This window comes from Zootoca vivipara, chromosome 6 (genome assembly GCF_965207765.1).
Source record: "Zootoca vivipara chromosome 6, rZooViv2.hap1.1, whole genome shotgun sequence".
NCBI classification, from domain to species: Eukaryota; Metazoa; Chordata; class Lepidosauria; order Squamata; family Lacertidae; genus Zootoca; species Zootoca vivipara.
Window position 1 is genome coordinate 91,971,464 of NC_142589.1, and position 14,583 is coordinate 91,986,046.

Genomic DNA, 14,583 nt, shown 5'->3' on the forward strand with positions numbered 1-14,583 from the left:
CATTAGTGGCACCTTGGTTCTCAAACTCCTTGGTACTCAAACAACTTGGAACCCAAACACTGCAAACCCGGAAGTGTGTGTCCCGGTTTGCGAACTTTTTTCGGAAGCCAAACGTGCTCCATTTTGGGTGTTACGCTTCCAATTTGAGTGCCACACTTCCATTTTCAGTGTTACACTGAGGTCTGTTTTTGCTATTTGTTTTGCTGCTGATTGTGTGACTGCAGTACATTGTTTGTTGTTTTCATTTTATGTTCTCGTTAGATAGTAAAATTCGTGTTCAATTGCTGGTTTAGGGGTTGTTTTTAAAAGTGGATTAATCTGTTTTGCATTGCTTTCTATGGGAAGGCGCGTCTTGGAACAGATTAAGTTTGAGAACCAAGATACCACTATACTACGATTTCAAGGAAAATTAGCAAAGCATTCCACACATCTGTTAGGAGCTTGAGGTCAGAGAATCCTAGAATTGGAATGGGTGATCTAGTTCAACCCCCTTGCAATGCAGGAATCTTTTGCCCAATGCGCGTCTTGAACCCATGACCCTGAGATAGACTCATGCTCTATTGACTGAGGAAGCTCTCAATCTGCTCTTCGGGAGTAAAAGGCATTTTACCCAACAGAACCAAAATCAAAGAGAAGACTGAAAGAAGCGGAAGTATGGAAGCCCCTTTCAAAGCTGAGGGCCACATTCCCTTTGGGGAGAGCTGCTGGGGGCCACGTCCTAGTGTGTGGGGGAGCTGAGGGCAGGAGCCACCTCTATTGACCATGGCAGTTGTGGTTCATGCTTTCGCAACTTCAGGGTGTTTTACAGAAAGGGATTTTGGAAAATCTAGTGAATCGAAACCATACGAACGCCCCCTTCATTTTCTCATGTGCATACAAATTTCAAGACTTGACATCTTCACTGAGCTGAAATGCCAACGTTTTAATCCTTCGGTAGAAAATTCCAGAATCACGAGTTAAAAGGCACATTTCCTCATCAACAAAAAAAAGGGTAAAGACTTCTCCCCCTTACTCTTCGCAGGCACCCCCCTTTTTACATATATATATTTACACAATTTTGAATTATAAATATCCATGGGGGGGGGAGCTGAGTTGGTTAGAAAGTGCCAACCAGGAAGGAGAAGAGATTTTTTCCATTTTAAAAATACATACAATCAATAGAACAAAAAAACAGCATAATAATTTAGTTTAAAAAAGTAGTTGTTACATATTAAGTTTTCCTGACAAGATGGAGGGTGAGGGTACAGCGGGTTGTATCTCCTTAAAGGGAGTCTCACTGCCTTGGGAAATACAGATTTTTTTGAAAAAATAATTAAACCACCATAAAATAACCACATAACAATTCTGAGATATTTCCATTTGGGGAAGTGGGGGGAAGCAGCCCCGGTTGAGCGCACCTCCAATTCTTTCCTGAGTTTTTAAGCCACCCAACCCAACTCCTTTTGGGAAACGAATCCTAAAAGCAGGCTGGCTGCTGGGATTCACTTATGGCTACTAAAATCTTTAAAGGGCAACGCACAATTGTGATGGGGCAAACCAAAGGAGAATGTGGTCTCTGCCCTCGAGGGCAATACAAATTCCGGCAAAAAACCAAATCCCTCCTGCTGCCTGCAAAACAGCTTATTTGCATAGTTTCTTTCTCTCTTTGCATAATTGCTTCAATTCCACCGCTTCTGGCTGGTGGGGGGGGGAGTCGGGGGAACTGGAGCTGCCTTGCAAATCCTGTGTCTCTTTTACTTACCCACCCACCACTTCCTTCATTCTAGATCCCCATCATCTTGCCTGCAAGCTTGCGAGAGTCATGAGGACTAGAAAACGACGGGGAGGGAGGGGACAGATTCTCAGAATACATGAAGTAGCAGGCATTCTGAAACCATGGCAATCCTGAACGCTGTGGATCTGGGTGGGGTTTTTTGAGAGAAACTCACCCACCCCATGGGCGATGCCGTCTCACCAAGAGAGGGGAGCAGAGGGGCAATTGCAGCAGTAGTAAAGGAAAGGTGCTACGGAGGGAGGAAGAGACAAAACTAATAAACTATATGCCTCCGACCACAAAGGAGGAAGCCCGTGGCCCATGCCAGCACCCAGGGAACCTCCAGGAGGACTAGAGCCTTGCCTATGCATTTTCAAAAACTTAAAAAGTGACAGTGGGTACATATGCCTCCTTGGGAGAAGGTGAGGGTTCCCCCCCCCCTGTTTTTGTTTAAGAGTGGGCTGTTCCAAACCACTTGCATAAATGCGAATAAACCAGGAAGGGAAAGAGCTCTTCTCTAGCGACACGGCTCCATCCCTGCGTAGATCATCTGGAGCACTGAGCTGGGTTATTATGGGATATATAACACCTTCAAGATTCCCTGCAGAATATTTTTTGGGGGGGGGGGGTTGGAGAAACCAGCTTCCTCACGTTTTTCCCTACCCCCATACGGAAAAAGTGGTTTTCTCTCTGAAAGAGGAGATAAATGTTCTTGGGGGGTGGGGTGTCAGAAAAATCATGGTTTGCATATAAATTCTGAGCTAACCTAGATAACCCTCACGTCCGAAATAAAAAATCCTGATGGGTGATCTCTGCCCTCACTTGGGCCTGAAGGGAACTTCTTTTGGGCAGATCGAGCCCCTCTTCCTTGCCCACCGGAATAAAAATGACAGCGACTAGAGAGAGAAATGTAGATGTTCTTGCTAGGACGGGCCTTTCCTAGCTGCTCCACTAACCCCTCTGTTTTGCACTACAATTCCCATCAGCACCTGGCCGTGAGATGCCAGGTGCTGATGGGATCTGTAGTCCCATGGATGCAGGCTGGGAGTAGGCGCTGAGCCTCAGGCACAGAAAAACAGGGAGGACCACAGAAATTCTGCCACCCACGTCCACCAAGCGTTTCCCTACCTCTACAAGGGCTAGAAATTTCAAGGCAATTCCCCCGCCCCTTTTCGGCTCAGAACCAGAAGCGTGCAGGGCTGTGCAGCATCACTCGAACCATGTACCTGTGCAAAACAACCCACCGGGGGGGGGGGACCCCACATTGGGACCACCCGGAAAGCTTTCGTTGTCGTGGATTCGAATGGCGCGCCTCTCCCCTCTTGAGAAACTGGGTAGAACGTGGGGAGGGAAGAGAAGATCCCAACTTTTCCAAACTCAGTAGTTTGCAGAGGGGCAAAGGGGGGGGGGAATACAGCCGGGGGGGGGGGGGTTTGAAGAGACATACAACCTTGTTCTTGCCCCCCCTCCTCACTCCCAGTTTAGGCGTCGCTACACCTCCCACTGCCCCACCCCCAAAAAACTCCACTTGTATGTATCTAGAGAGAGATATAAAAAAAATTCAGTACAGAGGTGACTGTATAATTATATATAAATAAAACTTTTTCTGTTTTTGCTTCGCTCTGAACTCTCTGCCCCACCATCCCTGTTTTGAAAAAAAGACAGAGGAGTGGTCCGTTCCAAACCTTAAACCCCACAGGGTGGCTTCCCCACCCCTTTCCGCCCCCCCCCCGGGCTGGGTGGGGAATAGGGGTGTCCCTGCCGCGCCACGCCACGCCCGACGTTCCATGCCGGCCGCTCAGCTGCCGTCGTCCTCGTAGTAGGTGGGGAAAGGCTGCCCTGGGTGGTACTGAATGACGCTCTGCCTCCCTTGGGTGCTGTCCTCGGGCCCCACATTGAGCGAGCTCAGCATCTCTTCCAGTAGCTCCTTGTAGTTGATGTCCGGGTCGGGTAGGGGGAAGCTGTCCGGCGGAGGGGCGGCGGCGGCATGAGCCTGGGAGGCCGGCGAGGGTTCGTGCTGGGAAGGGGAGCCGGCGAGGGGCAGGCCTCCTGCCACCAGGGATGCCCCGTCAAAGGGCAGGGGGAAGTTGAAATGAAAAGGAGGGCCGGGGGGCTGCGGTGGTGGCGGCGGCACAGCCACCTCGGTCCAGAAGTCCGGGATCCCGTCGCTGGCGGGGCTGTAGGTCAGGTCCAAGACTTCGTCCTGGGGCAGGAAGCCGGTGCCCGGCGTGGGCGGGTGGTCGAGGGGGAGCAGCGCATAGGGCAGGCTGGGCCCCGCGGAGGCCGCCGCCGCCATCAAAGCCTGGTTCTGCTTCTGCTTAACGCTGGTGTCCATTTGCTTGAGCTCCTTCAGCACCTGCTGAACGCAGTTTTCTGGGATCTTGATACCTGCGGGGGGGGGGAGAGGGGAGGGGGTCAGTGGCCAGGAGGCAGGGCATCCGGGACCCCCCCTTCCCCACTAACTGGTCTAGCCCAACTCATGTTTTCTCTCTCTTACCCACCCCTTTTTGTTTCTTCTCTAGATTAGATTTTTAAAGTTTTTTTTTCATCCCGGTGCATTACACAAAAGAAGCTTTGATAAAAATAGTTTTGTGTTTTTATCAGACGCCTTCCCTTTCAGGTGCCAAGGAGATAAAGAACTACACACACAAAAACAAACAAACCACTAGCTCTGTGGGTCCTGTCGGGCGCAGCCACAGCTGAGCGGAGGGCCTGTTTCAGTTTGTTCCTGTCCAGGAGGCTGCATGGCGGTGGCAGGCAAAACTGGGCAAGGGCACCAAATGCAAATTTCAACCTTTCCCCCTTCTCTTTCCCCCTAACCGAGCCAAAGGGCTCAAGGAGGGTGTGAAGCTGTGCCTGGGGTGGAGTTTCAAGAGTCAGAGAGAGGGGGGGGGCTGCTCTCGGCCTGAGGTCCACCCACCCTTGAGCTGGAGGGGCAGGCCTCTCTCTCAAGGCTCCCGATGCCCTGCCTATGGAAACCTTCCTCTGCTTAACGTCTGTGGCGGGTGGCTGGGTGTGGAGGTGGCAACAGCTCGGAGCATGCCCGGCCTCCCAAGAGGGCTTCAGCTTTTGCTAAAAAGCAAAAGGCCTCCACCAAGTGCCTAGTCCTCAAGGCTGGAAAGGTGCACTCATGAAGGGCAGAGTGCTCAAAAATACTCTCGGCCACTGGGTGGAGGGCTTTTCCATTTGTTAGCAAAAGCAAAGCGCTCCCCGCCCCCCCTACTTTGCAAATCCCTCGTTCTTTGCTAAGAAAACACCTTCCTTGTGTTGGCAAAAAGATGCTACAAGCCAGCAGTTCCCCGAATGGAGAATATTTCCCTGGGGTGGAGGGGCGTGCTAAGAGGCAAGGGGATGAAAGGGAGGGAGGTTTCTAGGGGTACAGTCATACCTTGGATCTGCTCCCAAACAAATCGGCTCCTGAACGATCAAAACCCGGAAGCAAGTGTTCCGGTTTCCGAACGATTCTCAGAAGGCGAACGTCCGGTGCAGCTTCCCACTGGCTGCGGTAGCATTCCCGCAGCCAATCGGAACCCGCGTTTGGGTTTCCGGATGTTCTGGAAGTCGAACGGACTTCTGGAACGGATTCTGTCTGCCTTCCGAGGTACGACTGTATAAACGACGATCGGTCTTTGCAGAGCCGATATCCCTGGACCAAGTCCATCGGTTTTACCAAACTAAACAAATTGTTTTCCCTGTGCTCCGAATGAACGCGCAATTGCGCCTCGCTGCGTTATCGCCTTCCTTGCCGGGTCGTTCAAAATGCAACTTTGAATAAGTGTTTATATATATGGCAGGCTTGCTGGGCGACAGGGTTCGAGTTCATGGGACTGAGGGGGCTGCACCCACCCCCGCAAAGGTTGGGGAAACCGCTGATCTAAAGGCCAAAACCCCCACCATCTCCTCACCGACTTGCTTCTTCTTTTCTTTGGTCTTGAGGCGGACGATCTGCAGGTAGCTCTTGTTCGTGATATCGGCCATGACGGTGGCGATCCTGCTCCAGACTCTCAGGAGTGCCCCGCACAGCATATAGTAATGGCGCAGGCGCGTCCCCTGAAAGCATTCTTTCCCTTCCTGAACCATCTTGCAGTTCCCATTCCTGGAGGGGTTTTTTTTAAGACAGGGGAGGAGGAAGAGAAGAGGGTCAGCCTCACGGGAAACTGGGGAGCTCTTCCCAGTGGCAAAGAGTGTCAGATTACGGCCTGGGAGAGAACACGCAGAGGAATTTGCTTGCAATCATAATAAAGCAGTGTTTCCAAGCACGATTCAAAGTGCTGGTGTGGACCTTTTAAGCCCTAAGTGGCTCTGTGCCCCTGAAAGAGCGTATCCACTCCCATCGTCCAGCTCTGAGGGCTTTCTGGCGGTTCCCTCCCTGTGAGAAGTCAGGTTACAGGGAACCAGGCAGAGGGCCTTCTCGGTGGTGACGCCTGCCCTGTGGAATGCCCTCCCATCAGATGTCAAGGAAATAAACAACTACAGTATCTGACTTTTAGAAGACATCTGAAGGCAGCCCTGTACAGGGAAGTTTTCAATGTGTGATGTTTGATGATTATTATTAAGGGATTGTTCACAAGGCGCCTCAGCTGTAACCATGCATTTGTTTAGCATTATGTTTAGGTAAAGGTAAAGGGACCCCTGATCATTAGGTCCAGTGATGACCAACTCTGGGATTGCATTATTGGCCGAGGGAGCCAGTGTACAGCTTCCGAGTCATGTGGCCAGCATGACTAAGCCGCTTCTGGCGAACCAGAGCAGCGCACGGAAACGCTGTTTACCTTCCCACTTGGAACGGTACCTATTTATCTACTTGCACTTTGACGTGCTTTCGAACAGCTAGGTTGGCAGGAGGTGGGACCAAGCAACAAGAGCTCACCCCGTCGCAGGGATTCGAATTGCCGACCTTCTGATCAGCAAGCCCTAGGCTCAGTGGTTTAACTCACAGTGCCACCTGCGTCCCTACACATAATGTTTAGCACGACCATATAACACTGGTCCTGAAAGACCTACATTGGCTCCCAGTATGTTTTCGAGCACAAATGGCCTCGGCCCAGTATCCCTGAAGGAGCGTCTCCACCCCCATCGTTCAGCCTGGACACTGAGGTCCAGTGCCGAGGGCCTTCTGGCGGTTCCTTCATGGCAAGAAGTGAATTACAGGGAACCAGACAGAGGGCCTTCTCGGTAGTGGCACCCGCCCTGTGGATCGCCCTCCCATCAGGTGTCAAAGAGATAAATAACTAACTGACATTTAGAAGACATCTGAAGGCAGCCCTGTTCAGGGAAGTTTTAAATGTATTTTTAATCTTTGTTGGAAGCCACTCAGAGTGGCTGGGGAAACCCGATCAGATGGGCGGGGTACAAAAAATAAATATGATGATGATGATGATGATGATGATGATGATGAGGCCAAGGAGCTGTCAGCAAAACCACGCTCTGGACTCTCTAGAATAACAGACTTGGAGGGACGCCTGCTCTAACCCCCTAAGATGCAGGAATCACAGCTAAGCAAGTGCGGGAGGCAGGTGGGGGCTTGGCTGAGGTTTGTGGGGCTGTGCCCCGTTTGATCCGAAGGGCCGGCCTCCCCCCCAAGGGACTTACCACACGGCGTGGTTGCAGTGCTCCAATGAAAAAGCGTAGCTGCTCTCCCAGTGCTCTTTGGCTTCTTCCGGCAACACCTGAGGAAAAAGTGAAGTGAGGGAGACTGTGAATCCCAGAGCCGTAGGCATGGGAGGCACCCCAAGGTTCATCTAGTCCAGCCCCGTGCAATGCAGGGTCCGCAGCTAGAGAAGCCCTGGCAGGTGGACGTCCAAATTCTGCTCAGAAAAGCTGCCACCAAGAAGAGGCCGCCACCTTCCCAAGGTCAGCCGTTCCACTATTGAACAGCTCTCACCCTCGGAAAGTTCTTCCTAATGTTTCAGCTGGTTCTAAGTTGCTTTGGGCTGCCCTGGGCAAGATAAAAGGTAAAGGTAAAGGGACCCCTGACCATTAGGTCCAGTCGCAGACGACTCTGGGGATGCGGCGCTCATCTTGCTCTATAGGCCGAGGGAGCCGGCGTGGCCAGCATGACTAAGCCGCTTCTGGTGAACCAGAGCAGTGCACGGAAATGCCGCTTACCTTCCCGCCAGAGCGGTACCTATTTATCTACTTGCATTTTGACGTGCTTTTGAACTGCTAGGTGGGCAGGAGCAGGGACCGAGCAACGGGAGCTCACCCTGTCGTGGGGATTTGAACTGCCAACATTCTGATCAGCAAGCCCTAGGCCAGGCATCCCCAAACTGCAGCCCTCCAGATGTTTTGGCCTACAACTCCCATGATCCCTAGCTAACAGGACCAGTGGTCGGGGAAGATGGGAATTGTAGTCCAAAACATCTGGAGGGCCGAAGTTTGGGGATGCCTGCCCTAGGCTCTGTGGTTTAACCCACAGCGCCACCCGCGTCCCGTTGGGCAAGATAAAGCAACTAACAAATTTAATAAATAATAATAAAGGCGGGGACCCCTTTCTTGCCATTTGAATCCACTGGTTCAGGCCCTGCCCTCTGGAGCAACAGGAAAAAGAGCTCGCTCCATCTTTTCAGATACAGCGGTACCCTGGTTCTCACACTTCATCCATTCTGAAAGTCCGCTCCAAAACCAAAGCGTTCTAAAACCAAGGCGCTCTTTCTCATACAAAGTAATGCAAAATGGATTAATCCGTTCTAGACTTTTGAAAAGAACCCCTAAAACAGCAATTGAACATGAATTTTACTATCTACCGTGTTTCTCCGAAAATAAGCCATAGTGATAGGCAGTTTAACCTTGTAGGTTAAACTGCACCAAACTTAATTAAAAAAAATAAGACATCCCCTGAAAATAAGCCACCGTGTTTTGTTTTGTTTTTTGAGGAAAAATAAATATAAGATGGTGTCTTATTTTTGGAGAAACACGGTAATGCAGGCTTCCTCAAACTCGGCCCTCCAGGTGTTTTTGGCCTACAACTCCCATGATCCCTAGCTAACAGGACCAGTGGTCAGGGATGATGGGAGTTGTAGTCTCAAAACATCTGGAGGGCCGAGGTTGAGGAAGCCTGATCTAAGGAGACCATCAATCCATAAAATGAAAGCAATAAACAGTGTACTGCAGTCACACAATCACTCAATCAGTAGCTGAACTGGGTTCCACAAAGTCACAAAAATGCAAAACAAAAAAGACACAAAAAGAGAAACTCAAAACAAATAACGTAAACAGACAGACCTCAGTGTAACACTCAAAACAGAAGCTTGGCACTCAAATTGGAAGCATAACACTCAAAACGGAGCACGTTCGGCTTTGGAAAAAAGTTCGCAAACTAGAACACTTACTTCCGGGTTTGCAGTGTTTGGGTTCCAGGTTATTTGAGTACCAAGGTGTTTGAGAACCAAGATACCGCTGTATTTGAAAATGGCTATTCTATCTCCTCTCAGTCCCCTCTTTTCCAGGAGAAACATACCCAGCTCCTCCAACCTTTTCTCATCAGGCTTGTCTTCCAGATCATCCTCTGCACACCCTCCAGCTTCTCGACATCCTTCTTAAATTGTGGTGCCCAGAACTGGACACAGTATTCCAGGTGTGGTCTGACCAAGGCAGAACAGAGTGGGACAATCCCTTCCCTGGGACACTAAACTTCTGTCGATGCAGCCTAGATTGGCCTTGGCTGCATCAGGCAATTGACTCAAATTCAGCTTGCTCTGTGCTAAGACCACCAGGTCCTTCCCCCCCCCCCACGTCCTGCTATCAAGACAGATGTTTCTCTCCCCCCCCCACCCAGGAGAAGCACCCAGCAGCGACTTCGGGCCAGACTTACCCGTCGGTACTTCTTGAGGAGACTCTCCAAGACCTCCATCTGGCTGTTCTTGACCATGTTCGGCTTGTAGAGGGTGAAGTATCTTCCTCGGCTCTGCTCAGCCAGGAGGCAAGTGTATTGCTGGCCTCTGATCTGCAAAAGGCGGCCAGGAAAGTTGGGGGGGGGGTCAATGTTTGGACAGGGCTTCTTATATAGACACGCCCCGTATTTCGGCCTGATTCGGACTCTCCAGGACACACACACATCCATAATGAAGAAATCGCTGCGGGGAGTGAGCGCCCAACCCCCTCCGCTTTCCTCCTCCCTCCTCGGTCCCTCTTTCCTTTCGTATCATGGCTATCAGGTCGGAAGTCTGTGGGCTTACTCATATTCATATACTGTGTGTGTGTGTGTGTGTGTGTGTGTGTGTGTGTGTGTGTGTATGAATGATTTTTATTTTTAAAAATTCTGTTTGACATTTTAGGATACTCATTGAAACAACCTTAAAATATCAACAACTTCCCTTCTTCTCTTTCCCCAGTTCATTTTGCACACCATAAATCCCTGCATATTTTACATAAAACAAACCATTCAGTATTCCATTATTACATCCATCAAAACTTATTTATACTGTTGAATTTATATTAATGCTACCAGCGTTTTCAAGTGTACACAATTCACACACCCCATAAATTCAATAAACGTTTTCCAATCTTCTCTAAACGTATGTTCTTCTTGTTCTCTTATTCTATATCAGGGGTTAGGCAAACTAAGGCCCGTGGGCCGGATGTGGCCCAATCGTCTTCTCAATCCGGCCCATGGACGGTTCGGGAATCAGCGTGTTTTTACATGAGCAGAATGTGTCCTTTTATTTAAAATGCATCTCTGGGTTATTTATGGGGCATAGGAATTCGTTCATTTCCCCCCCTCAAAATATAGTCCAGCCCACCACATGGTCTGAGGGATGAAAAAGGTTGCTGACGCATGTTCTATATGTTAGGTCTGCAAGCTGCACATATTCCATCAGTTTAAGTTGCCATTCTTCTTTGGTTGGGACCTCGCTCGTTTTCGCTTTCGGGGCTAACAAAACAAGGGCTGCAGAACAGGCATACATAAATAACTTTTTGTTTCTTTCTCTACAGAGTGTAATGCGAAGCAAGCTTGGTGGGATTATCTCCTTGCCCATCCCCCAGAACAGGGTTGTCCCAAGCACTATGCTCCCCCCCCTTAGGAGATTTGCGGTGGTACTGGGGTGGGTAGGGAAAGCCTCTTAGTGCAAGCAGGACTGCTTGTGCTGGTTCTGACAGGAAGGCATTCTACAGAGTGGGCACCACCACCGAGAAGGCCCTCTGCCTGGTTCCCTGAAACCTCACTTCTCGCGGGGAAGGAACCGCCAGAAGGCCCTCGGCGCTGGACCTCAGTGTCTGAACGATGTGGGTGGAGACGCTCCTTCAGGGATACAGGGCTGAGGCCGTTTAGGGCTTTCAAGGTCAGCACCAACACTTTGAATTGTGCTCGGAAACGTCCTGGGAGCCAATGTCGGTCTTTCAGGACCGGCGTTATGTGGTCTCGGTGGCCGCTCCCAGTCACCAGTTTCGCTGCTGCATTCTGGATTAGTTGTAGTTTCCAGGTCACCTTCAGAGGCAGCCCCACAGAGAGTAGAGTACCTAATGTGGCCCTCCTTTAGCCTCTCGGTTTGGCTCCTGGCCCTCCTCTCCCCATGCCGCACTCCTCATTCGCCCTGCCTGGATCTCCTGCCTGGAAATGCTTCCCCAGACTCTGGAAGAGTCTCTCTCTCTCACCTGAACGGTGGTGTGAGCGAGAGGGTGCTGAGAAGCTAGCCTGCTGCCCAGAGGGGAGACTGGGATTTGTTCTCCCGCCTGGGTCTTCCTCTCGCCCCGGAAGGGAGGATGGAAACACTCCTACTGTTACATCTCCACCATCCTCGCCCTTAAGCAGCCTCACCTTATAAGACAGGTAGAACCCTTCCTGAGGACCCGTGAGTTGCAGGGATTTCTTGTAGGCATCTTCCCACTTCATGCCTCTGTCGACGCTGATCTAAGGTGGGGAGGAAATTAAGAATTACAAGGGCACAAGGAGGGAGGGGGTCTTGTAGCCGGTGCAGCGGGCAAGACTCCTTCGCCCGAGCTCCAGGCTCAGTTAAGTGGCTCAAAGAGAGCGCCGGTCCCGATTTATTAGAATTGTAGAGCTGGAAAGGGACCATCGGGGTCATCTAGCTCAACCCTCTGCAACGCAGTAATCTTTTGCCCAATATGGGGCTAGGAGCCGTATCTGTTCTGTGAGAAGGCAGGATATGAAGCCTCCAGGAAATAAATGGAAAAGGGCTTGAGTCGCTGTGTTCATTGGGCCTTACTCTCCTGTACAGATCCTGCTTTTGCTACCCGAAGTCACTCGGTGTGCTTTTCTGCTGCCACCAAGGCAGGCAACCTGTTGTGCAGAACCCCTTTCCTGTCCAGAGAGGACCAGGTATGACCCTGCCTTGCAGGGTTGTTGTGACAAAAAAAATGGGAGAGGCGGGGCAGGGAGGGGGGAGAGAGAGAAGAGGCAGTCTATGAAGATGGACATTTTTTGCCCCTCATTCTTACCTTGTAGAAGACCACCTGCCCGTCCTGCGGGTGCCCTGGGGTTAGGAAAACCTCCTTACTCTCTTCATAGATCTCATCGATGCCGGGGGCCAGGTCTGGCAGGGAGAGAAAGAGGGGAAGATCTAGAAAGCCCTGCGCCGGACAGAATCCGCTCCCCTGCCATGTCACTCTCCAGGGGAAGAGTTTACTGTCTAACGCTGCCTGCCGCCCCGGCCAGAAGCTGAAAATGGCTATGTAGAAACGGAGATAGACACCCCTCCCTCGCCCCTTGCGGAAAGCACACTGCCCCTCCTCTCGTCATTACAGGTGGAATCTACACTTTTTTTAAAAAAAAAACAACGCTGTGAAAATGTTTTTTCTTAAAAAATGGTTTTGAAAAATATATTGCGCTTGCCATTAGCTCACGAGCGCCACCTAGTGTCAGGTTTGTATAATGCACTTAAAACGTTCTATTTGCAGCTGTATACCCACAATTCCTCCTCCACACTCATCCAGTTTCCTTATAACACTCAACATTTCTCCATATTATTATGTGTTATTACGTATGTTGTAAGCCGCCCAGAGTAGCTGGGGAAACGCAGCCAGATGGGTGGGGTATTAACAACAACAACAACAACTACTACTACTACTACTACTACTACTATTACTACTACTACTATTACTACTACTATTCAGCCATCAAAAGACACGGGTAGATGGCTTTACCTGACCTCAGAGCCACTTCATCCCACCTTTTAGAGCTGGGTGGGAGAAGGCTGTGGAAATTTAATCCACGGCAGCGAGAGGTCGCTGCAATACTGCTAATTCTTACAACCTTTCGGGAAGGAGACAGGACCGCTATCAGGTCTCCGGTGCTGTCTGTGTGCAAGGAATCTTTCAAAGTTTCCCCTCTCGGCCATCTTTCCTAGATACAGGACATTCACTTGGTCCAGCAAAGCTTAACTGGGGAAGGTATAGGCCTAACTGTGGATCATGCAGAGAAGCGGCAGGGGTCCTCTCCTACATTGGGGGGGGGGGATCTGGGATCTCAGGAGAGTTTCGGTGTGACATCATCTTGCTCTCTAAGGAAAGACTAGCAAGTCCTCTAATGCAGGGCTGGCCAACTCCCCAGAGACTGCGATCTACTCACAGAGTTAAAAACTGGCAGTGATCTACCCCCTTTTGGGGGGTTCAGTTCAAAGATGTTGAGCTTCTTTCAGGGAGGAGGTAAAATGTTGAGGTTTTTTTAGGGGAGCCATAGTTGTTCAGCTTCTTTGTGGGGAGCCAATGATCTACCAGTGATCTACCACAGACGTCCAGTGATCTACCGGTAGATCACAATCTACCTGTTGGACATGCCTGCTCGAATTGTCCTCAACTGGAGGGAACGTACCCATAATCCCCATGTCGTATTTGCCGTCCTTTTTGTCCCTCTCGATCAGGTAGTCGAAAGTGTCGCTGAAATACTGGAAAAGGAGGTTCTGCTTGTGGACTTCCAAACCCAGGATGCGGTTCAGGAACTTGCTGATGGAGCAATCTGTGGAAACGAAAAGCCTCCTTTCTCTCACACATATACACAACACTTTGGGGATCTGGCTTGGTGGAGCTGCCTCCTCCCACTTTGCAAAAAGCAGGCAGGTCTGGGGCTAAGGCCAAGGAAAACACACTTCCCTACTGGGGTCCAATATACTTATCATTTTAAGTTAGAGCTTAATAATTATTTAACTATTAATATACTTCTTCTTAATTGTATTTCTTAATTGTATGGGACCCAGGTGGCGCTGTGGGTTAAACCACAGAGTCTAGGGCTTGCTGATCAGAAGGTCGGTGGTTCGAATCCCTGCAACGGGGTGAGCTTCCGTTGCTTGGTCCCAGCTCCTGCCCACCTAGCAGTTCGAAAGCACATCAAAGTGCAAGTAGATAAATAGGTACCGCTCCGGCAGGAAGGTAAACAGCGTTTCCGTGCGCTGCTCTGGTTCGCCAGAAGCAGCTTTGTCATGCTGGCCACATGACCCGGAAGCTGTCTGCGGACAAACACCAGCTCCCTCGGCCTATAGAGCCGACCCCAGAGTGGGACACGACTGGACCTGATGGTCAGGGGCCCCTTTACCTTTACCTTTAATATACTTCTTCTTAATTGTATTTCATTGTTAATATATGTCTTCTCAATTGATAAAATACATATTTTGTGATGTGCAAATGGCTTGAGACACCTATCAGGTCCATAAATTATCATATAGCATATATTCAACACAAAGAAACAGCAGCAATTTTGTTGTTGACAAAGGACAGCTGGACATATAAAGGGCCCCATTACCTTCAGTAGCTTAGGGCCTCATCAAACCTAAATTCGAGGTGATAGGATAGCCATCTTCAAATATCTGAAAGGCTGCCCCCATGGAGAAGGGAGCAAGCTTGCTTTTTTCCGCTCCAGAGGGCAGGATCCAAACCAA

General features: G+C 50.2%; 1 protein-coding gene across 7 annotated transcripts in view; it reads right to left on the bottom strand.

The window, feature by feature from the left end:
* Window positions 1-902: 902 nt before the first annotated feature.
* The window catches only part of SBNO2 (strawberry notch homolog 2), a 100,886-nt gene continuing 87,205 nt past the window's right edge, over window positions 903-14,583 (bottom strand). For all 7 annotated transcript variants that reach the window (XM_060275329.2, XM_060275328.2, XM_060275331.2 and 4 more), the window contains 7 exons: window positions 13,524-13,667; window positions 12,152-12,246; window positions 11,511-11,603; window positions 9,567-9,698; window positions 7,346-7,422; window positions 5,659-5,849; window positions 903-4,141 (listed from right to left, as the gene is read on the bottom strand). In XM_060275329.2, the coding sequence (XP_060131312.2) occupies window positions 3,552-4,141; window positions 5,659-5,849; window positions 7,346-7,422; window positions 9,567-9,698; window positions 11,511-11,603; window positions 12,152-12,246; window positions 13,524-13,667 (1,322 nt within the window). In that variant the 3' untranslated portion in view covers window positions 903-3,551. The remainder of the gene's footprint in view (window positions 4,142-5,658; window positions 5,850-7,345; window positions 7,423-9,566; window positions 9,699-11,510; window positions 11,604-12,151; window positions 12,247-13,523; window positions 13,668-14,583) is intronic.